This window comes from Cibotium barometz, chromosome 12, assembly GCF_041138505.1.
Source record: "Cibotium barometz isolate CiBa-2024 chromosome 12, ASM4113850v1, whole genome shotgun sequence".
In the NCBI taxonomy this organism is placed as follows: Eukaryota; Viridiplantae; Streptophyta; class Polypodiopsida; order Cyatheales; family Cibotiaceae; genus Cibotium; species Cibotium barometz.
The window spans coordinates 56,857,566-56,882,754 of record NC_141057.1 but is presented as its reverse complement, the minus strand read 5'-3'; the positions used below and the strand labels follow the sequence as shown (position 1 = coordinate 56,882,754).

Sequence of the window (25,189 nt, the reverse complement as noted above, 5' to 3'; positions counted from 1 at the left end):
CTCCGCCAGTTGAGTCCATCAGTAGCATATGGCTCGATATCATGCACACCCTTTGCAGCCAGTGGGGGAAGCTACAGGGAGGTTCTGACCACATGCGGAAGCAGTGGGAAGCCTTCTTGAGGCTTTGGAGGCCTGGCCCATTTCTCACCGATAGAGGAGGTGACCCCACTTGGCATTACAGACCACCTGTGTGGTTGTCCCCCCCCCCCCCCCCCCCCCCCCCCCCGGGGCCGCCCCGCGCGTGTATGAGATAGCCTTCTCCTCATAGAGCGGCCAGCCGGAGGAGAAGCGTCTCTTCCCCCTTTTGCTCATTAGACTCCCGCCCTTAAATGAGGCGAGTTTGTATTTAGCCCTTTGTGGTTTTATTTAGCCCTTTGTGGCTATTTTTTTTCATTAACTAAGGATCTTTTTCCCAGAAAAAAAAAAAGTTACGCTTGGCTTTAGGGAATCAATGTCCTGCCTAGATGTCAATAAAGAGGTCCAGAATGCCACCATTAAGCTCATCTATGCAAGTGCTGCACCTTCAACCAATCGGAGAAGAAGCAAGCAGCCGAACACACAAACGCAAGCACAAACACAATGTAGACTTCATTGCTACTGTACATTTGTGTACAAGAAAAGGTTCCAATGCTTGTAAATGATACTCAGATGGATGCCCTTGATCTGAGACTAACGCTGCTGTGAACTCAGCCCACCCGACCTAGACATGCAGCAGACCTCCTGCTTGTGAAAGTTGCTCTTCTCCAATAGACCTCTCAAGTCTAGGGATCAACTTCTAGCTTCTCCAATCAGCCAGCCCTCTTATGTGTCTTGCTGAAGAAAAGAACCTCAACACATGAGGTGAACAAATGAGAATCCAAACCATGCCAGGTTGGGCTCAGATCCAATGAAACCTCATCCTCTCACACGGCCTCTGGTGGTGAAGACACATCCACTGACATGCCCCACTAAGGTGTCATCCCTGGTGAAGAAATCACCTCTGCTATTGAAACAAGTGAAGACTCCAAACACTACTTAGGATTGTTGTGAAGAATCCTCCTTGTGTGCCTGTTGTTGTGTATGTACGGCAACTCTCCCCCACTAAAACTATACTCACCCATTAAGCCCTTAACATTTTTTGGTTTGCAAAATGCTTGCCTGGCTGTTGCAAATAAATCATCATTCTCTGATGAGGTTACATCAGAGACAACTACAGTCAAAGCTATCTCCAATGAGACCTCATCCTCTAGCACGACCTTGGGTGGTGAAGGCACATCCACTTACATGCCCTCCTATGGTGTCATTTTTGCTATAGAAATCACCTCTGCTGCTGAAGAAAGTGAAGAGCCAACTCCTCAGATGGCAGTGAGGAATCCTCCTTATGTGCATGTTGTTATACCTGGGGCAACACTCCCCCACTATAACTGTGTTGGACCCTTAACAGTTCTTGGGTTTGCATAATCCTTGCATGGCTGTTGCCAATGATGGCTGCCCTGCTGCAGGAAGGTGGCCAAACACGAGTACAGGTGCGCCATATGGGCCTCAAAGCAATTCATTTCTTCTGCCAACAAGCGGGGAAATAGAGCCACTATTGCCTCTACATCCATGATGAACAACTAGGAACCACTAGTCAATGGGAAAACGCCAAAAGTGTTCTTTAACCCGACCTTTTTTGTGCACTTCTGATCTAAGGGGCTCTACCCTTGCACAGTCCACACACGGGATACCGGCTTCAATATCCCCCCCCCCTAATAGGATTATGTGCGTATGTGGAAACCTATTCATGTGTATGTGTGTGTGACACCTGCTTAGGTGTGAACACCCCCTTATATCTAGATAAGATAAGTGTGACATGTGTCGTGTGTTTGTGAGTGTGATTTGTTTGGGTCAAAAGATAAGGTTGTAAACCTACAAAAAGGCATGTACTTGGTGTAAGATGACAATAAATCAAGTATCTTATTGAGTCGTGCAACATATGCTCTCTCTTGAGTTTCATCATGTTTACTCTACAGTCACCATAGCTCAACTCTCTCTCTCTCTCTCTCTCTCTCTCATAATTCTTCCGTCTCACTGTCTGCACAGCAGCACCACTTCTGACCACCATGCATAGCAAGCATGGTATCAGAGCTTCACGAGACGACCTGGCGCACTCTGTCCCAGCTCTGTGTCCACCATCGCCACGCCTAGCAGGCGCTGATAGTGTTCAGTCAGCCACCTCGTCCGCCCAGCCGATATCCTCCTGCCTCTGCCAGCATCTGCTCCGCCCAGCTGACCCCTCTAGTGGGCAGGTCCCCACTACTGCCTACTGTGCCCCGCCGCCTTGTAGCTGCCACCTGTTCACCCACCTGGTCGCATAACGTCCTTAAGCCCCCTGCCCAGTCTGCCCTGTACTACACACAGACACAAGTGGGTACTTAGACACACGTCACCTGATCTCTGGGAAACCCCGAAATAGTGTTGAACTCCATGACTGTCGTCGTCAAGGAAGCTTCTTCTGCTGCGAGTACTGGAGGCAATGACAGCATGAGGACAAGGCAGCAAAAAGGTTCCTCTGTGTAGTATAGGACAGACTGGGCAGGGGGGTGTAAGGACGGTACGTGACCAGGCGGGTGAACAGGTGGTAGAGGCTGCAACAAGGCAAGGCGCTGGCGTTGTGTGCAGGAGCACAGAGATGGGCGTGGGTAGTAGCGCAGGTGCGATGGTGGGAAGTGGGTGACACAACAGCTGGAGTGGAGGGCTGCACAGCGCCAGGAGCTATGGGCATTTGGATTTGGGAGGAAAGAAAGGCGGAGAGGCCGGCCAGGTCGTGCTAATGAGTAGGAGCTTCCTGAGGTGTGGAGCCTTGATCATAAGGTGGACCAGCAATAGTACATGGAAGTTCAATTTGGTCCTTATTTAACATGGGTGGAGGTTGAGATTTGGGTGTCGTAGGAGGGTAAACGACCTTAGCAAATCTTGTGTAGGTAGCACATGAGTCTTGGTCTGACTTTGTGTCACTGTTCTCATCGAGTTGTTTGATGTGAACGTGTGGGATTTGGGTTTGGCCGTCTCTGTGGAATAGGCACTGGAGGGTTAGGAGGCACATGTGGGGAAAAATCTTCTTTTGTGAACATCATGTTAGCGAATGGATCTTCCTTGGCCTTGAGCGTAAGTGGGGGCTCCTGCCTTATCTGGTGTGGAAGTTCAGGTTCAATGGGGGATGGCACACACTCAAGCACTGGGTCAAAGGTTACAGAAACGGGTGGCGGTTCAAGTTGAGCCTAGTATTGCTCTACACGAGTGCTTGAGCCTCCTGAAGACGTTGCTTCTCAAGGATGGCATTGGGATATGTGGCCAGCCATTTGTTCCGTTTGGTGAGTTTTTGGGGGGCTGCATGGGGGAGTGGCATTTCGGGCACGATCATCACTCCTGGAGGAGGAGGATGTGGTTTTTGTTGAGCCACTATGGATGCTAACCCGATCTTCTTTATGGCCAATGTGCTTAGAGCGTTGTTTCTTTTAGGATGTGGCCTTCTTTAGCTTGGCCTGCAACCATGTGATGACATTCAATGGGACAATCGAAATCTTCCCATGTTGAACGCTCAACACGTTGAAGATTGCAAAGGGCAATCTTTGAAGTAATGGTCGATTCCACAGCCATGACATTGTGGTGTCACTAGTAGGCATTTCTTTTGAGGGCATTCAGCCACTCTATGGGGTCCATGGTGGCAGAGGAAACACAGAAGAGGGGGTTTTGTTGTGGGTGCACCTATAGTGTGCACAAGTGGTTTAGGGTCCATGTGAGGCACCAGCAAAGGGAGATCATGTGTTAGGGGTGCCTTAGGGATGGTGTAGCGCATGGGTGACCATAAGCAGCTCTAAAGATTTAAAAATTTTAAAAATTTTGAATCACATGACAAGATTCGGAGGCTAATGTGTGTGAAAAGCCCCTAAAAGGTTTTTGTGTGTATGTGTAAACTTATTCATGTGTATGCGTGTGTGAACACCTGCTTAGGTGTGAACACACCCTTATATCGATAAGTGTGACGTGTCGTGTGTGTTTGTGAGTGTGATTTGTTTGGGTCAAAAGGTAAGGTTGTAAACCTACAAAAAGGCATGTACTTGGTGTAAGATGACAATCAATCAAGTATCTCATTGACATATGCTCTCTTGAGTTTCATCATGTTTACAGTCGCCATAGCTCAACTCTCTCTCTCTCTCTCTCTCTCTCTCGTAATTGTTATGTCCCACTCTCTGCACAGCAACACGACTTCTAACCACCACGCATAGCAAACATCCCACACTCATAACTGTTCCAGCTGGATCATCCTAGGGTGCCACACTAGATCATTCCAGGCCTGGACGTCCTTGCTGGACCGTTCCGTTGGATTTAAAAAAACATGCGGTTATAAACGCGGTTAGTAATGCGATTATGGGTTAGCAATTGGGGTCGCATTTCAACCATGTTCATAGAGACGCTTATAAACACGTTACAAGTTACAACCACGTTTATAATTGCAAAACAAACAAAAATCACCAAAAAAAAAGGCAGAATGGGAGAGATTAATCTCCCAAATTCTACCCCAAAATTTTTTAATTAAATTTCACTACACATCATTAATAGCATATTAAGAAGATAAAGATCTCATAACATTTAAGAGCATGGAAAGATATTACATTTAATATCCAAAACTACCACAGGTATGTTTATAATATACATGATATATACAAAAAGAGGAATCATATCCTTGACCATGAGTTCTTCTTATCTAACAGTGATTGTGATTCATGATTGGATAAGAAAAATGCCTTTTTCTAAAAAATTACAGTATCGGTATAACACCAATATAAGCATTATAGAAATTAGACCATCCAGAGCATTCGGTGGACCATCCAGAAATGAAAGCACACCACCAACGGATACATGAGAGGTGCACACACCGGCATTGAAGGCACTACACTTTCACCCCGATGGGCATCTACCAAAGATAGGAGATGCCACCAACTCCACCACCTTGCAGGAACTAATTTATATGAAAAACCATATTTTCAAAGCAAGCAAAGCAAGAGAGGGAGAGGGAGAGAGAATAGACAATGTAGACTATGAAGAGAGGAGATGGAGACTCAGACGAAGACTGAGAATAAATAATGTGCATTAGACAAACAACATAGAATACATACACATACAAATTGCAATATAAACGACGACACGTTACGGCCAAACAATACGACCCAGTGTCGAAGTTGCCACACAAGTTCTCAATGGAAGCTATTGCATGTGCTACATATGTGCTTAACAGAAGTCCAACTAGGGCATTGAAGACAATCACGCCTTCTGAGGCTTGGTTTGAAAGGAAGCCCAAAGTCGATCATATACGGGTATTTGGGTGTTTGGCTTTGCCTGAGCAACACCGTACCAAGCTTGATGACAAGGCTATAAAATGCATATTTGTGGGATACAACAAGGAATGCAAGGACTACCTTTTCTACCATCCCGTTACACGGAAGATTTTCATCAGTACAAACATTGTGTTTGTGGAAAATTTAATTCAGCCCATGGTAAGAGTGCAGAAAAAACTCAGATGTAGGCTCACATTATATGTTTGAAGACTTGCTTCCCATCTCACTTTCAGAACCGCCATCTAAGGATCTTGTGCCTCGGGATAGGTTTGTAAATCAGCCATTACAGCATTATAATCAGCCGGATATGCAAGTTGAAATTCAACAGTTGATCCGACAACTGTTGAGGATGTAGTTAGAGATGAAAGGACAGCCATATAGAAAAGCAAGGGCTGTCCCCAGATAGCTGTTGCAAACTTTGCAGAACACCCGAGTCACAGCTCCACTCTCTTGGAGGACTAGATTTGCTTGTTAAAATGCTTCCAATAACTATGTAAATTATGCCTGTATTAGTGCATTGTGCGATGATGAGGAGCCTGTATCCTATGACGATGCACAAGAAAATCAGCATTGGATGAGTGCCATGCAGAAGAATTTGATTCCATATAGCATAATGACAATTGGGATTCGGTTGACTTATACCCTATGGCAAGAAGGCTACTGGCACAAAGTGGGTTTTCAAACTCAAAAGAATGATGGTACCATTGATAGGTACAAAGCAGGACTTGTGCAAAGGGTTATGCTCAGTAGAAGGGCACTGATTCCAATGAGACCGTTGCTCCCACTTCACACATGACTACCATCAAATGCATTATTGCATTGGCAGCTCATTCAGGATGGAAAGTGCATCAGTTGGACATCAAAACCGCTTTTCTTAATGGGGATTTGCATGAGGAAGTATATGTCTCGCAGCCCATTGGTTTTGTGATACCTGGTCAAGAACACAACGTATGCAGATTGAGAAAGGCACTCTATGGCCTCAAGCAAGCTCCTAGAGCTTGATATGAGAAGATATTAGCATACTTGATTACTCACAAGTTTCAAAATAGTTTGACTAAGAGTGCGCTCTATGTTTGGAAGGATGAAGAGGATTTGATGATACTCATATGTAGATGACATGTTTCTCAAATGCCCTAATGATGATCAGATTTCACCTTTCAAAGCTGACTTACATACCTTGTTTGAGATGACAAATTTAGTCCGTTGCATTATTACTTAAGCATTCAGTTTTTTCCGCGTGATGATGGCATTGTTTTGTTGCAATCCAAGCACATTATGGGGTTGCTAAAGAGGTTCAATCTTGAAGACTGCAAGCTTGTTGCAACGCCTATTGAGACGGGTGCTAAGCTCAGCCTCTAGGATCCAGGAGAGCCATTTGATGTCATGATCTATAGCCACGTTGTTGGGTGCTTGATTTATCTATGCAATACAAGACCAAACATTCAGTATGGAATGTCACAGTTGAGCAGATTTATGCACAGCCCCCATACTAAGCATTGGTAGGCTGTTAAGTGTGTTTTCCGCTCCTTAACACACACCCAATCCCTTAAATTGCTTTATTGTTGGGGTAAAGGCATTATGCCCACCCTTATAGTGTGTACAAGCCCATAAGTTATAGTACATAGTACACTTAGTACTTTTAATGTACTAAGTGCACTATGTGTACTAGTGCAATATACATGTGTGATAGGGGAGTCACACACTCATGCTATCATGAGTTGACTTATCCCCACAACTCTCTCTCTCTCTCCCTTGTTCTCTCTGTGTATGTCTCCCACATGAATCTCTAAACCCTAATTATTCTCTCTCCCACACAACTGGTATCAGAGCCTTGTTCAGTGCAAGCCAATCCAGAAGCTTCAACTCGTTGAAGAAAGCACGGTGACCAGCATCTGTCCAGTGGCGCTAGAGGGAGGTTTGCCCAGCCAATCAGGCGCATACCCAGGCATTCAGGCGCATACCCAGGCGGGTGCCCGTCAACAACACCTAGTAGCGCTACTGATTTTGGACGTGGTGAGGCGTGCAAAAACGCTGGCCACCTAGGCGAGTGGCGCTAGGCGAAGCTAGGCGAACAGGCGTTGGAGTGTTGCGAGCGAACCATCAGGCGAAGGCTACTAGACGAAGTCGTCAGCGGGCGTCAACAGCACGAACATAGCGCGAAGGCAAGCTTGTAGCGAACCCGTAGCGTGGCTGAGGTAGCGAGGAGGCTAGCGCGCACAACTGGCCGCGTAGCCAACAACTAGGCGTATATGCGAAGGCAACAATCAAGCGAACGTGCATCTACGTCCATACAACAGCAGGCGTATATGCGAACGTGCAATCAGCCAACACCTTGCTAGAGGTCTCCGCCTCAGTTGTGCAGAAGCCGTTGCCCTTATTGCTTCTCGAATCCACAGCAACAAGCAGGAGCAACAGCATCAACATCAACAAGAAGTGCCCCCCCCCCTTTTCTCCTGCAACAACTAAAATTCAGCCTGCAGATCAGAGAAATTCAGGAAATTACAAGGTATCTTGCTTTAATTTTTTTTTGGGACTTGCAATTGAGCAGGTACAATCATCAATTGAGCAGGTACAGGTGTCGAATTGCTCAATTTTGAGCAAAATTGGCAAAATTGGGTGACATTGGTCACAATCAGGATCAATTTGCAGGAAATTGGTCACAATCAGGATCAATTTGCAAGAAATTGGATGTCGAAATTTGGGGCTTTTGATGTAATTGTGCAATTAAGCACTCATACATGCTGTATGATGTGAGAAATCGCACATTTGGGCAAAATTGCAGCAAATTGCAGTGCAAATCAAGGGGCTTTTGTGCCAATTTGGTTGATTTGCATGCAGGCAATCGCATTTGATGCTGTGGATAATGTGTTGATGCCTTACAAGCACTCAATGTGCCTGTAAATCAAGGGGGTTTCATGTATTTGATGTATATGTGGCCTGGGGGAAGCATCGTGAACACTCTGGATGCCTTCATGTGCGTCAATGTACCATGTATGATCAGCAATTGATCTTAAATCAAGGGGCTTTTCAAGATTGTATGCTTGTTGAGCTTGGCAAAGCAGCAGGCAAGACATTTATGCCTTGAATCCTCAAAAATCAGCTTGCAGTCAAGGGGCTTTTGCTCAATTTCTGTTCGGAACTGTTGTATGCAGTGTACGGGACTGTAAAAGTCTGATTTTCACTCATTTGGACAGCCAGGAGAGCATTTATTGCTATTGTACCTGCTGGTACAGATTTGGCACAGCTTTGTGCAAGTTTTGGCATGGCTGTACACTGTTTTGAGTGACCAAAAAGTTCAATTTCAGCTGCTGTACTTGCCGGTACAGGTTTGGTACATCATTGGTGAGCACTTGGTACTGCTGTACAGTACTTTGGAAGGGCAACAGAGCACATTTAAGGTGCTGTCCAAAATCTGCAGCAACCAGATTTTGGTGATTTCATCACAAACAGTGGGAGAACAAGTTGCATTTGTGCTTCCGCAGTGGGAGATAAAGCTTGGGAGAACAACTGTGAGCACTTTGTGTGCTTTTGGTGCAGTGTTTGCACATTTTGCAGCGAGTCAGGCATTGACAGGTTGCATATTGCTATGGCAACCACAGGTGAGAGCTCTTCATTGCTTCACATCAAGAAGCTTGAAGGCTCACATAACTATGATATTTGGCAAACCCAGTGCTACAATGTGTTGCTCCAGAAGAAGCAGCACAAGCCTATCAAAGAAAGGGGTGTGATGCCCGCTTTTCTTACTGCTGAAGAGTGGGAAGATATGGATGAGCTGGCAAGATCTACTATCATGTTATCTGTGTCAGACTCTTTACTTTTCAGCATTCGTGAAGAGAAGACAGCTTGGGGAATGTGGCAGAGATTGCAGGACTTGTATGCCCAACAAAGTGCCTCAAGCAAAGTGTATTGGTTGAAGAAACTCAAAGGTCTTCAGATGAAGGAAGGGGCGTCTATGACAGCCCATCTAAATGAGTTTAATGGTATTGTCAGCCAGGTCATTAATCAAAAGTTGGCAATGGACGATGAGTTCAAAGCCACTTTTCTGTTATGCACTTTGCCAAAGAGTTGGGACACATTCAGGACAGCCACTAGCAATTCGCATGCTATGCTGTCATATGCAGATGTTGAGGGTGCTCTTCTTCAAGAAGAGATGAACAGGAAGAACAACTCTGTTGGAAAGTCCAATGCAATGAATGCACGGGGGAGATCCCAGCAAAGGGGTAAAAGCCAAGAACGGGGAAGGAGCAAGTCTCGCTCCAAAAAGGATTTGGAATGCCATTATTGTGGCAAGAAGGGACACATTAAAAAGCAATGCTACAAATGGAAAAATGATCAAAAGGAAAAGGGAAAAGGCAAAGACAAAGAAAAAGATGAAGCCAAAGATGTAAAGCCAAAGGGCAAAAGTGGAGTCAAGATTGAAGAAATCAATGTGTCACATGCAGGTGACAGGGAGGATGAGGTCCTATTCACGTCTTCACTTGATGCCCATTCACTTCTTACAGGTGGCCATGGTATGCACTCATGGATCATTGATTCAGGTGCCTCCTTTCATGTCACAGGTTGCACAGACTTGTTTGTCAGGTATATTGCTGGCAATGAAGGAGTAGTTTATTTGGGTGATAACCATGCATGCAAGATTCTTGGCAGAGGTGATGTGAGGCTTGTGTTTTCAGATGGCTCACAGCTTATGCTCCATGATGTCAGGCATGTGCCTGAGATCAAGAAGAATCTGCTTTCTACTGGACAGCTTGATGATGCTGATTATGTTACCACATTTGGTAGTGGAAAGTGGAAAATTAGTAAGGGCTCACTGGTTGTTGCCAAAGGCTCTAAGGTGGACACTCTTTATTTCATGCATGCAGGTGTTTGTCACCATGCTAATGTAAATGCAACCGAGCTGCCGGAAATCTCTATGTGGCATAGCCGGTTGGGACACATGAGTGTCAAAGGAATGGAGCAATTGTCTCGTTTGGGTTACTTGCCTTCTCTAAAGTTTTCAAGTTTTCAGTTTTGTGAGCATTGTATATATGGTAGGCAACTACAGTGCCCCCACAAGAAAGCTCTTGGACAGAAAGATGCTCAGTTAGAGCTTGTGCATACAGATGTATGTGAAATGCCTCAGCTTTCTTTGGGAGGGGCAAAATACTTTGTGTCTTTTATTGATGATGCCACACGTAAGGTGTGGGTTTATCCTCTTCGTTTGAAGAGTGATACATTCTCAGTGTTTCAGAAGTTTGTTGCTCTTGTTGAGAATCAAACTGGCAAAACACTGAAGGCTTTGCGTTCCGACAATGGTGGAGACTATATGTCCAAACAGTTTCAGGACTTTTGTGATGCTAAAGGCATCAAGAGGGAGTTCTCTACTCCTTATGATCCTCCAGAGGATGAACAGGACCATTCAGGAAAAGGTCCGTTCTATGTTGTCACATGCTGCGTTACCTCATGGTTTTTGGGCTGAAGCTGTTATGACAGCCGTTCACCTTATAAACAGGTCACCTAACACGAGGCTTGGTGGGAAAGTGCCAGAAGAGGTATGGACAGGGAAGCCTCCGTCATACAAGCACTTGAGAGTGTTTGGTTGCGTTGCGTACGTGCACATACGCAGGGAAATGCGCACCAAACTTGATCCTAAGTCTCACAAATGCAAATTCCTAGGATATGGTGACAGAGGTGAAATGGGATATAGACTTTGGGATCCCGTGAATAGAAAGATTATACGCAGCAATGATGTCATTTTTGATGAAACATGCATGTATAAGGAGCCTGCAAGGCAACAGGAGCCTGGCAGAGTCATCTTTGATGATGATGGACATCATGGACAACAACCAAGGGCTGTAAATCAGCCATTACAGCAGCAAAACCAGCCCTTAAATGGTGCTGAAAATGGTCCAAATGGACAGCCAGAGATGGCAGAAGATATCCCTATGGATATACCACAGTTAGAGGAGACACCGGGCATGATTTTTCAGCCTTATGGCATGGAACAGGAGCCACCAATGGGTGATATGCAGGCTGGACAGCAACCTGCAAATGATGGTCATTGGGTACGGAGGTCCACAAGACCCTCCAGAGCCCCTGACAGGTTTGTTCCAGGGGTTGACTACTTGATGCTCACTGACTGTGGGGAGCCCTCATGTTATAAGGAGGCTTTACAGAGGGCAGACAAGGCTCTTTGGGAGCGTGCCATGAAGTCAGAGATGGATTCTCTACATAAAAATGGAACTTGGAAGTTGGTGCATTTGCCTGCAGGCAAGAAGGTTTTGCCATGCAAATGGGTTTACAGGCTCAAAGTTGCACCAGATGCAAAGCCAAGATACAAAGCCAGGTTAGTGGCTAAGGGCTTCAAGCAGGAATATGGTGTGGACTTTGATGAGATCTTCTCTCCAGTGGTCAAAATGACCACACTTAGAGCTGTATTGGCTTTGGTTGCTCATGATGATCTGGACTTGATTCAGATGGATGTGAAGACTGCTTTTCTTCACGGTGATCTCCATGAGGAGATATATATGCAGCAGCCAGAGGGTTATGCAGTGAGTGGAAAGGAGAAGCTTGTATGCAAGCTGAAAAAGAGTCTTTATGGGCTCAAACAAGCACCAAGGGAATGGTATCATAAATTTGATACATTCATGAAATCCCAGAAATTCAGGAGAAGTGACATAGACCACTGCTTATACACCAAGAAAGCTTTGGATGGCAGTCTATTGATCCTCATCTTGTATGTTGATGATATGTTGATTGCCGGGAAATCTCGTAAGGAGATGGATACCTTGAAGCAGAGGCTGCATCAAACCTTTGATATGAAGGATTTGGGTGATGCAAATCACATCTTGGGTATGCGGATACTTCGGGACAGAAATCAGTATGTGTTGTATTTGTCTCAGAAGGAATACATTGGCAAAGTCTTGCAGAGGTTCAATATGGACGGGGGGAAGAAGACTAGTACTCCTTTGCCTCCATATGTGAAACTCAGTGCTATGGACAGCCCACAGTCAGATAGAGACAGGGCTGATATGGCCAAGATTCCGTATGCTTCAGCTTGTGGCAGTCTCATGTATGCCATGGTTGCTACTAGGCCGGACATTGCATTTGCAGTGGGAGTGGTTTCTAGATACATGGCCAACCCTGGCAAGAAGCATTGGGAAGCAGTGAAAGGTGTCATGAGATACCTGAAGGGCACACAGGATATGTGCATTTGCTTTGGCAAACAGGATGCATTAGTGCATGGTTACACGGATTCGGATTATGCCGGTCATCCAGATAACCGGAAGTCTACTACCGGTTATGTGTTTACATTCACAGGAGGTGCTGTGTCATGGATATCCAGGATGCAGAAGTGCACAGCCTTATCTACTACAGAGGCCGAGTATATTGCAGCCACAGAGGCTTGCAAGGAGGCATTATGGCTATCTCGGTTAGTGGTTGATTTGGGCTATACAGGGGATATTCCATTGTTGCATTGTGACAGTCAGAGTGCCATCCAGTTGGCAAAGAACCCTGTCTTTCATGCAAAGGCGAAGCATGTGGATGTGAAGTATCACTTCATCAGAGAGGTGATAGAGAACAAGCAAATTCAGCTTGTTAAGATTCATACGGATGACAACCCGGCTGATCTGTTGACAAAGAGTTTGCCTCCGGAGCGGTTTGCTCATTGCAGACACTTGATGGGCATTGGATGAGGCCATTTTCAGCCTTGATATGGCCTTGTATATTATCATGTACATGCTGATTTTTCTTTTCCTTTACTTAAGGGCACTTTGCCTTTAAGTGGGAGGTTGTTGGGGTAAAGGCACTATGCCCACCCTTATAGTGTGTACAAGCCCATAAGTTATAGTACATAGTACACTTAGTACTTTTAATGTACTAAGTGCACTATGTGTACTAGTGCAATATACATGTGTGATAGGGGAGTCACACACTCATGCTATCATGAGTTGACTTATCCCCACAACTCTCTCTCTCTCTCCCTTGTTCTCTCTGTGTATGTCTCCCACATGAATCTCTAAACCCTAATTATTCTCTCTCCCACACATTTATGCTAAGGGGACGTGATATTCAGCTACATGCTATCAATCATTCTGATTGGACTAGTTATTATGACACCAGGGTGTCCACTAATGGGAATTGCTTTTTTTTTGGGCAATTGCATGCTTTCAGTGATTCCGATTAGGCTAGTTATTATGACACCAGGGTGTCCACCCTTATGGTGTGTAAACACACCCTTATGGTGTGTGCGTGACCTTTAAAGGTCTCTTTGTTCACTGTGCATTCCATGCTTCATTGCTAAAAACCTAAATCTAACCCTAAACCCAACAAACTCAACATCCTCAGATGAATGGTCAAACTAACAAGGGTAAATTACATCATTGAGAATAATCTCCGAGCATATGTAAATAACAAGCAAACCAATTGGGAAGAATACTTACCCATTTTGGATATTGCAAGCTAAACATTCAAGTACAAGCTTTAGTTCATTTATGATTATATATGGATTTCAGCCTAGAGGTCTAGCAGTACGTAAAGGCAGCTAAAGACTTTCTTGAAGACATGAACTACATGGTTAAGCTTGCTCAAGATATCATAAACAAGCTCAAGATACAGCAAGAAGGTATGTGAATTCTCAACAAAGAAAGGTAAAGTTTACTGAACTGAATGAGAGAGGGTAAGTACCTAATTCTTCCAAAAGTCTAAAGACTGGAAGATGTGCTAAGCTATCTCTATTCCCAATACTTAGTAGAATAGGTGAAGTTGCTTACAAGTAGAAACTACCAAATGGATGTTTCATGTGAGTCACTAAAGGAGAAAACTGGGCAATGAGATTAATCTGGTAGATAAAGAAACCCTTGTTGAATTTATAGAGATGCCTAGCCTTCCATATGAACTTGAAGCAATTCTCGATAAAAGGTGAAGACGTACTCGACATACTAAGTATTTGGAATATTCGACAAAATGAAAGGATAGATCAAAAGAAAAGTCAACGTGGGAGAAGGTAACTAATTCGTAGAAACGATTCCTTGATTTTGTTTCTGAGAACATAATTTTTTTGGGGGGGAGGAAGTGTTACTTATCCTCTATTGGCTAGATCCCCCTAGGGATTGACTTGTATTAGGTGACACAAGGAAAGGAACCACCTCGCATTATCTAGAAAACTCTCAAGCGTAGAAACTGAAGGACAGTACACAGTATGAGCAATCTCTCTCTCTCTCTCTCTCTCTCTCTCTCTCTCTCACACACACACACACACACATAGAGGACATGTGGACATTGATGCCCTTTAAACAGTTCCTGAGGATGATGATGAGAACTATTGTGTCATATTCACTTTTGGATATAGCTCCTTGTCTTGTTATATGAAAAAAAAAAGGCCAAAGCAATGTCAAGAGACAACATATGATGAAGAGTAGAACGTATATCATGCTACATATATGTAACAAAAAGGCACAGACAAAGTGACTGTATGCTACTTGTGTGCTATGTTGTAATCTAGTAGTGACAAGTTAATTATTCTAATTCATTGATGTTGGGAAAGATTGTTACTTCAGTCACTATAACCTTGCAATTATGCTTACAATTTGATCTAGAAATTTACTTTAAAGGCACTACACAATCTTGGCATTGCTCGATTTTTAAATTTGATATAGAAAATTACTTTTAAGCCACTATACAATCTTGGCACTTCTCGATTTTAAATTTGATATAGAAAATTACTTTAAAGGCACTATAAAATCTTGGCGTTTTTCAATTTAGTTTTAAATGGTAGATTGTTGGGTTCCTTGTCTCGCTCACTTTTTTTTGCTTGGTTAATTAATTGCCTCAGTGCAACCCCAAGTAATGCACTACAAGAAAGCAAGGGCAATCACATCCACACGACTCTTTGGAATGTATGTCATTGATGTAAGGGAGTGGTTTCCAATGTTCCCAACATGCTGGAGGGGGATGGTGCTTGGTGTTTCATCATAGACTTGAGGTCCAAAAGAACATACCAGGTGATCTAATACTACTGGATCCAAGATACATAAGGGTAATCTATCATTATTGCCAACAAATGTTTCAAGGAAAAATAATAAGTGGAACAGATAGATCAAGTGCATGGGCCATGAAACTAAAAAGGTAGTCACAAAAGCATGGGTGAATAACCTATGCTCTAGGTGCAATCATTATGGTCACCATACCAAGGATTGCAAATTGCCACAACCTTCCAAGAAGGGAGGTCCAGACTCCAATTTGATACGTGAAAAGCAATCACTTGCTTGGGCATTCACCAAAAAGAAGAAGTCTATTGATGTAGCCCCAGGCCTTCAGAATTCTTACCTTACTTCCGTTTAGTACATAATCTGTGCTTCCGTGTTTCTGTCGTGCAGTAGTCTGAAATCACATCAGGCTTAGCATTTGAGAAAAGATGAGTGAAATCTATAACAGCTCAATAGATTAGAAATTGACAAATCCTCATTGTATCTTTCCGCTCATAGCACCTGCAAAGAAGCTGCATCACTCCCACTTCCGGGTTCAGTCAAGCAGTACGAAGAAAGCAGCTCCTGCAAGCACAAGACAAGTTAAAAGCTTTTACCTTTGAACCATTGCAATTCTGGACATTGAAAAGAAGAAGGGATACATGAGGATGATAATATGTAAGTCTACCATCGTTGTGAGCCTTGGCAACCATTGGGTTCGTTGCTCATCTGTCCCGAACCTGCCAGGCATCAAAAGAAAGGCTTAAATAGACCGCCACACGTCAGCAATTGCAAATTGGAAGATGTGAATTGGCTGTGATATCTTTCAAAGAAAGAAGAGACCAAAAAACTCACCTATCGATAAGAGAACAACACATGTTATGTATGGTTAGATATGCAGTTGTACTGACATCACCATATGCTAGTGATTCGAATATCACAGCTCCATCTGCTCTGCTCAATCTACACAGGCATATAATTCTCAAGTGACTTGAAATATGATTTTGACATCTTAAATTTCTACTCAGACTTTCTTTCAAAAAAGGAAAATTCTTAATTTAAAAAATTGATCCTTTAAAGGGAATTTTTGCTCGGATAAAGCTTTTAGAATCTACACTTAGCAACATACAGTTAGATGTTGCCATTTTCTTCTTTGAGAGAAATATATTATATATTGAGTTATATATTGGGTTATAGGCATCCAGCACATGTAGGCTGGTAAGTTACATACAAACAAAGTTCCTGCCCAGTGAGTCCAATCCCTTTACCACTAGGTTACATGCGGGCGGACAGGAAGTTACACGTGTGCATTGAAATCTTCACTGCACACAGATGTGGGCACTATGTTTGTCCAAAACAATATCCCTTGCCTGAAGCACACTCTGAGAACAAAACCTCATATTCAAACCATCTGCTGGAAACGTTTTTTTTTTTTTTTACACTAAAATAATTCATTGGGTGTAGTGTAAGCCCAGTCAGGCGTGCTGTGACAAGACTTAACCACGTATCCAAGAGATAGAGATATAGAGAGAGACGGAGAGAGAGAAGGGGTTAAGAAACTTTGCACAGTACACCACATTGAGCGGGGAACAGGCCCCACCCCCTTTCAAGAATTTATTCAAGAACAATCCACGAGCACGCTGGCCAGGATCAATACAACCAATGAATACAAAATCAAACAAGTATGTCAGTGGTCGATGTCGAGGCACAAGATCTCTGATGCCAAGCACACCACAGGGATGACCCACAAGAATCTCTCACTTGGCTACTACCAGATCCAATATCCAAATCCAAATCCAAGTCCAAGTTCAAGTCCAAGTCCAAGTCCAAGTCCACATCCAAGTTCAAGTCCAATTCCAAGTTTAAGTCCAAGTTCAAATCCAAGTCCAAGTCCAAGTTCAAGTGCAATTCCAAAATCCAAAGTCTGAATCAACTCCCAAACCTCAAAGATGTCCAAGTGAACTGAATACCCAATGTTCAGGAAAATCCTCAAGAAGCTTCTCGAAAAAGCAAACACCAAGGTGGCAGCGCTGGTGGCTATGGGCGGCCGGCGCCGACGGCGGAACCAGCACATAGAGGCCGTGGTGAAATCAGGCAGCGGCGGTGCTGCACAGGCGGCAATAGTGCTGAGCGGCGACGACGGTCAAGCTGAGATAAGCGGAGGTGGCGCAAGGTGGTGAAGCCGGTGGTGAGGTAGATGATGAAGATGATGATCTCCACACTTTATGCACTTGATGCCAAGAGAGAGTTTCTTTTTATACTTGGGGAGGCCCTCACTTTTTGCCAAAAAGCTCTAACCAAGCTTTGATTTTGCTTTGCTTTTGTCTTTTGTTTTTTTATTTTAATAATAATAAAATATTTCTCATCTTTGCCAAAGTTCTTGATTTATGCTTTTCTAGCTTCAGGGCTTTGCTTTTTGGCCTTGGAGCTGCTTTTTGGAAAAGCCACTTTTAGCTTTTTGGTTCGACTTAGTCTCCTCTTTCCAATGGTGTCATCATAATTTGGAAGTTGCTCTCTCAAGACTTGTTACTTTGTTAAATGTTCATTCATGGACCCCTTCTCTGGAAGATTGAGACCAAAGTCTCAAGCATATGTTTTACTTGTTTTCATCATATTCTGGATGTATCTGGTGCCACCCGGCAGAGTGCTTACTCTCGGGCACCCGTTTTCTTGTACAGGAATACTCTGTTGGTGATAAACATACCTCGGGGGGGAGGGGGGGGTGTGGCGGGGTTGTGTGTGCTGGCCCAACTTCAGCCCCTAGTGCTCTCTTGTGCAGACTTTTATCTCTCTTTTTAGTGGTTTCAAAGCATGTTCATGTGTTGTTAGATGCGTATGTATTTTGCCATGATGATATGTATGGGTGAAGTTTTTCTGTGTACACGTTCCAGTCTATGAAAAAGAGCACTACAGATGGCGAAGTTTTTGAAGCCATAGCTACCTAGTTGGGATACAAGGAACCCAAGGAATTGGCTGTCTTATTTGCAGGGAAAAGGAGAGGTGAAGAACGTTTCCCATCATGCCACTAATGCAAACTCTAGGGAGTCTGAGGATGCTACCTCTCATTCTTGTCATGGTTCTCGGAAATGAGGATACTACAAGCATGAAGGCTCTTCTCATTATAGGAGTAAGAGAGAGGAAGAAGACCCAAGAATTCAAATCGGAAGATAAGGATGTTAAGTTTGAAAATTTCCATGGAAAGATGGATACTACAAAGGCTCTTGCATTTGTGAGGCAATTTGAGATAGCCTTTTGTGATGGAGACTTAACAGAGAAGATCAAGTTGAGACATGTGGGCATGCACTTGAAGAACACGGCCAGTGATAAGTGGATGGCCAAATTGTTTATGGCACTGCAGCTCTTTCATGGACTGATTTTAAGAGGCAGTTTCATGCACAGTTTTTGCCGCCAAACTTTGCTAAGAATGTGAAGAAGGAATGGGATTGGCTTAAGTAGAAAGAGGGTGAGTCTGTGCACACTTATGTGGCGAAATTTTGGACTATGGGGTCAATTGTGGCTTCGACAAATCATGTTTGCAAAGTGTTTTTATTGCATGGATGGCATGTGATGCCCATGAAGCTTATATCTTGAGGAATCCTTGGAATACAAGGGGGCTCGGCCCTATTGGCAGCGTCATTTAAATTTCAGCATTGTTGTCTTGTTTGGTTTTGGTGCCTCCACTCACTGTGCTGAGAGTGTGGCCTTTTTTTAAAAGTTTCTTGGTTTGAGTTTTAACAACCAACTTGTTTCATTAGTGTTAAGAAGGGGGAAAAGAACATGTTTTTTTTGTTTTTCCTATTTTTTTTCCCTTATTTTGCTTCAAATCTGCTTATGTTCACATAAATGTGCATGAGTGCATGGTGTGTGTGTGTATAGAAGACAAATACATACACATACACATGAACTATTAGATCTCAAAGGCATTTCTTGAGAAATCATTGAAGCCAAGGTTGCTACATGTAACTATTTGGCCCTCCTAGCTAATGGAACTCATGCCCAGGCACATGGACAGATTGATGAAAGCATGGAAACATTGTTCATAAAGTTGGCACAAGAAAAAGCACCAGTTTTGGTCAAAAGCAGGGAAAAGCAAAAAAGTCAAATTGAGGTGACCGCGAGTCAAGGGCACCATTGGAAAGAGGAGACTGAGCCGAACCAAAAAGCTAAAAGCGGCTTTTCCAAAAGCAGCTCCAGGGCCAAAAAGCAAAACCCTGAAGCTAGAAAAGCATAAATCAAGAACTTTGGCAAAGATGAGCTATATTTTATTATTATTAAAATAAAAAAAACAAAAGACAAGCAAAGCTTAGTTAGAGCTTTTTGGCAAAAAGCGGGGCCCTCCCCAAGTATAAAAAGACACTCTCTTGGCATAAAGTGCATAAAGTGCGGAGATCATCATCTTCACATCTACCTCACCACCAGCTTTACCTCCTTGCAGCACCTCCGCTCAGCTCAGTCCGACCGCCGCCGCCGCTCCGCTAGCCGCCGCCCAGCTTTGCCGTTGCCGCTCCATTGCCACTGTCCCTGTGCATCGCCGTTGCCTCCGTGTGCCGCCGTCGCCCCTATGCACCGCTGTAGCCGCTCGGTTCCGCTGCCGCTTGTGTAGAGCCGCCGACCGCCCATAGCCACCAACGTTGCCACCTTGGTGTTTGCTTTTTCAAGAAGCTTCTTGAGGATTTTCCTGAAGATTGGGTATTGAGTTCACTTGGACATCTTTGAGTTTTGGGAGTTGATTTAGACTTTGGATTTTGGAATTGGACTTGAACTTGGACTTGGACTGGATTTGAACTTTGACTTGAACTTGGACTTGGATTTGAACTTGGACTTGAACTAGGAATTGGACTTGAACTTGGACTTGGACTTGAACTTGAACTTGGACTTGGATTTGAACTTTGGACTTGAACTTGGAAGTGGACTTGAACTTGGACTTGGACTTGGATTTGAACTTGGACTTGGACTTGGACTTGGACTTGGACTTGGACTTGGATTCGGATATTGAATTTGGTACTAGCCCAGTGAGAGATTCTTGTGGGTCATCCCCGTGGTGTGCTCGGCATGAGAGATCTTGTGCCTCGACATCGACTCCTTTGGTTTGTACACCGACATATTTGTTTGATTTTGTATTCATTGGTTGTAATGATCTTGGCCAACGTGCCCATGGATTGTTCCTGAATAAGTTCTTGAAAGCGCCCGCTCAGTGTGGTGTACGGTGCAAAGTTTCCTAACCCCTTCTCTCTACGGGAGCTATGGGAGCTCCCTCAGCAGAGGTACTCCCGATTGGCATTGACCTCATCCATACAGTTGGTAGAGGATGGAGATACTCATTGCTGGTATACTTAGATGAGATCATGGTTTGCGGATAGAGGCACTACCACCCTTTCAGTACAGTCTGGATTGTCCATTTTTGGATCTCACCTGCTCAGAGCAAAACCGCGTGATCAGGATGGATATCATCAGAGTGGACATAGAGAGGACATGGACTAGCCTCCTTGAGCCCTTGGGCACAAAAATGGCTCATTACAAGAGCCATTTTCTACACCTCTCACTGGATGATTTTATCACCTGCCCGGCGTACATGAATGTACACCTATCACATGGGATACGTTGTGCCATTGGACAGATCCGGACCTCATCACACCAGCTGTGGATTGAGACAGGGCGATATGTGCATCAGCTCTTGGATGACTGCATTTGTCAGCTATGCTACCAGGAGGTAGAGACAAAGGAACACTGCATTTGCCGATGTACAGTCTATTATGAGATCCGAGGGAGATATCACTGCCTCTTCCGAGAGGGTTTTGGGCCGTTACGCAGGGTCATGGAGTTTGAGGATCAGAGATGCCTAGGATTGTTTCTACTTGAGCTCAGGAGACACAAAGAGACCCTCTTGGCAGACAGGAGGCCGAGCCATGATGTACCTAGACAGAGCACCCTGACAGATTTCTTCGGCGCACCAGCACCAGCAACCCAGCCCACACACCTCCACGCTCCCAGGGAGTCACCACTGATAGAGCAGTTATCTTATGTCGTGCTCGTCGGCCATGCCCACTAGGATCCCAACCACGGCATCCTCACCATTGCCAGATCAGAGCCATTATTGCTCAGCATCGGAGGCGCCTACCTCACTTCTACGACCTCTCCATTCTAGACAGTCCCATGGCGGAGATACTTGATCTAAGGAGAGGGCAACACTTCAACTGATCAGCATACATGGATCTACCTGATATACATTTTTCAGTATTTTCTACTCAGTATCATCTCGGAGTCTTATAGTTCTGTTCTTATAATCGTAGGACAATCAATTTATTGTACCTTTTAGTCACATTTAGTTGTTCTCTTTGATGAGACACCAACTTCAGATGTACTCTCAGTTTTGGCCTCATAGGCCACTATGGCCTCTTAGAGACGTTAATATATCATTTCATTTCTCTCTCCCTCTCTCTTTATATCTCTATCTCTTGGATATGTGGTTGAGCGCCTGTCACAGCACGCCCCATTGGGCTTACAGTGGTATCAGAGCAGGATTTCTCTTGAAGAAACTTTCTTGGGGTGACAGAGCCATGTCGAGAGCAGAGGGAGACCAATGGCCTAATGAAGGGAATAACTCTGAGGCGAATACATGACTTCAAGATGGAAACCAAGGCTGTCTATCCATTACTCATGAGACTGCGGCCATGTTATCAGAAGAGTACTATGACTTTCAGACTTCTCAGAGACGAAGAATTCCTTGCTTGGAGAACCAAGAGGGAACAGGAACAAAGAAGGGAAGTGTTTTTCAATGTGGAAAGAAGGGACACTTGGCTGCAAATTGTCCCAACCTGCCATAGCAAGAAGCCAAAGAGACCGGAAGATCACCAGAATGACATCATCAAGTGGATTGCAGTGGATGCTAGACCATTGCAAGTTTTGACAAAGAAAGCTGTGGGATCTTTGTGGACCAAAGTTTAAACAGAATCCTTTGAAGCATTGAAACTTTATGCTAGCAAAGGGCCAGTGTTGGTTATTCTAGAACTTTTTGTGGTTGAACATGACGAGATCGCATTGGAGTAGTCTTGAACGAAGAATGTCATGCTCTGGCCTATGGACGTTAAAGACAACAAGATAACTGATGTAATATCTCAGAGGTCCATGAGCCATGTGGTTCTATGGGTTATCTTCTGGATTACCATATGGATTTCATTGTAGTAAAGGATCTTTATGCTACCAAAAACGATTTCAAAGATGTTTTGGAACAGATTGCAGAATGAAGATTTTACGACTTCTTATGTCGTCAAAAAGGGTTTCCTTGTGATGCAAACCCGTTTATGTGAGACAGAGGATTTTGAGGCCAAAAGTGACTACAACTCAAGTTTGGGAGAAGCTACTTCTATTAGCCTAGCAAAAAGGACATTAAGCTATATGTTCTAGAATGTTTGGTTTTGTCAGAAGTTCAATTCTGATCGACATAAGTAAGCATGATTATTGCATCAATTGAATGTTCTATGGGAGAGTATTGCTATGGACTTTATCTTTGGATTGCCAAAGTTAGGGAATGGAAATGATAGTATTTGGACTTTTCTTTTTCCAGATTACCAAGCAGATTAACCATGTATGTTTTCAGTTGGACTTTCCAAGAGCATTGGAGGATACATAATGCCTTCCTTGATAGTTTATTAGAACCATGTACAGGGTTACTTCCCAGAGGAGCCTGAATTAAAGGATCCACCTGGGGTGGAAGAGCCAGAACAGATTCTTTGAGAAAAAGAGGAAAGATGTGGTTAGAAAGTTCCTCTTGGAGCCAATGAGGTGATAGCTCAAGTGGTGAAGGTGTTTGCCTAGGACCAAGAGGTTTTGGGTTCACGCCACCCCCCCCCCTCCTCTTGGTGCTTCCTCGGCAGCATCGCCTACAGGTGGATAAATAAGCGTCTCTGGGCCGCTGGCTGTCTACAGACGATGAAATTTGGGAGCTATGGGAGGATCTTGGACCAAAGGCCAGTTGAAAAAAAGAAACGAGGAAAGTTCCTCTTGGAATTTGAGAGTTATTCGCTATTGGATGTGAAATGGATGCCAGAGAAGTACTTAAAGGACTATCAAGATATATTACGAGCTTATGAGGAAGTGGTTGGTTTAGATATATTTGAAGTACAGGCATATGGACGTCTTGCAAGCAAGACAGATTCAAGAGGGAGGAATTGTGCCTCCACCCTCTTCATTGTATATAAATATTTATATTGGACTTGAATTGATTATTATTCTGCTTATATAATGGTTACTTGGGCATGCTCTAGTTTGGGTGGCAACGATGCCCGATAGCCCAAGGAGCAAGTTTTAGTTTGGGTGGCAACGATTCCAGATGATCCATTGAACGACAACGATGCCAGATGACCCATTGGACGACAACGATGCCAGAACGAGATTTGTATATGGGAGGCAACGATGCCAAATGACCCATTGGACGGCAACGATGCCAGATATCTTGGACTTCACAGTCAGGTGGTCATTGCAATCAGATGGCACAGATGACTGTAGTGGATTTCATAGTTCGGCGGTCATTGCGACCAGATGGCCCAGATGATTGTATTGGATCTCATAGTCGGGCGGTCAATGCGACCAGATTGCGTAGATGACTATTGATGAACTCTCGAGCATGATCACACCCTCTAGCAATAGAACTGTCCCAAATAACCAGCCATGAAAACCTTAACTCTGGCCACCCGAAGGTTCCACCCTTAGAGCCACAGGCCTCATGCAGGTATAAGCACTGTTTGCCTTCGATTTTGTCGTGAAGAACCCTGCTGAAATGGACTGCACAGCCCTGTTTTCAGCCCAGAATCTTGCCAGACAGGTCACCCCAGGTGTAGAGAAGGGTGTCTTGTTGATTGCCTTGAGTTCAGGGCCTTTGGAGCATCAAAAACCAGCCCCTATGCCTGCTGTCCAGCAATCGACCAGCCCTAGAAGTGAGCCAAAAGTAGTTGTCTGCATGGAGCCCTTTCACCTACAATAACACATGCCAAGACTAACACCAAGGTATCAACCCTTCCATGGAGTCCTTCCACATGTACTAAACTATGCCTAGAACACACACCAGGGTCTATACCTACTCTTCCATGGTGTTCCTCCACACATGTAAAGTCACGAATATGACAGTTCCACTCCTTTGCCAGCACCAAATTTATCCAAATTTGTGAAAAACAAAGAAATACGAGCTCTCGGTCACCAACCAGAGCAAAGCAATCACCAATTGCTCAATAAAGAAAGCAAACCCTCAGTCACCAACCAAGGCAAAGCGATCACCAACTACTCTTCAAAGAAAACCAACCCTCGGTCACCAACCAGGGCCAAAGCAATCACCAACTACTCTTCAAAGAAAGCCAACCCTCAATCACCAACCAGGGCCAAAGTAGTCACCAATTGCCTTCCAGTGAAACCAAGCCCCCGGTCACCAACCACGGCTAAACAGTAACCAATTGTTTCCTTGATTTCATGGCTATCCACACAATTGTGCAAATGAACAACTCCAAACAAGCCCAAAACAGCACTTTGGCCAAATTGTTTTGCAAACAGTGAGTAGGGTTGAAGCCAGACACAAGCTGTATCAATTCCAACCCTAGAAAGCCTTGTTATCTTGCAAAATTATGCTGTAAATCAGTGCAGCCAGCCTATAGAGAAGCAAGAGAAGCTGTTGACCAGCCCTAGACAGCCTATATGTAGCTCAACTGGCTCCCTATAGCCTGTGTATTCAACTCGGCCAGCACTGCTCTGATACCATGTTGGAAAGCATGGTGGAGAGAGAGAGAGAAAGTTGTATTTACGTCTTCATAAGGCCAAAAGTTACATCATATCCATGAGGTGCATCATCTTGGGTACAAAATAGTAATAAAGAAAGATAACAAAAATATAGAACTGATC

The 25,189-nt window shown here is 44.2% G+C and overlaps 1 protein-coding gene across 1 annotated transcript in view; it reads right to left on the bottom strand.

Moving 5' to 3' along the window:
* The window catches only part of LOC147633624 (uncharacterized), a 53,907-nt gene that overhangs the window by 7,044 nt on the left and 21,674 nt on the right, over positions 1 to 25,189 (bottom strand). The window contains exons 3-6 of the mRNA XM_086806769.1: positions 16,160 to 16,267; positions 15,993 to 16,044; positions 15,827 to 15,889; positions 15,666 to 15,719 (exon numbers count right to left, since the gene is read on the bottom strand). Of these exons, the coding sequence (XP_086662895.1) occupies positions 15,666 to 15,719; positions 15,827 to 15,889; positions 15,993 to 16,044; positions 16,160 to 16,267 (277 nt within the window). The remainder of the gene's footprint in view (positions 1 to 15,665; positions 15,720 to 15,826; positions 15,890 to 15,992; positions 16,045 to 16,159; positions 16,268 to 25,189) is intronic.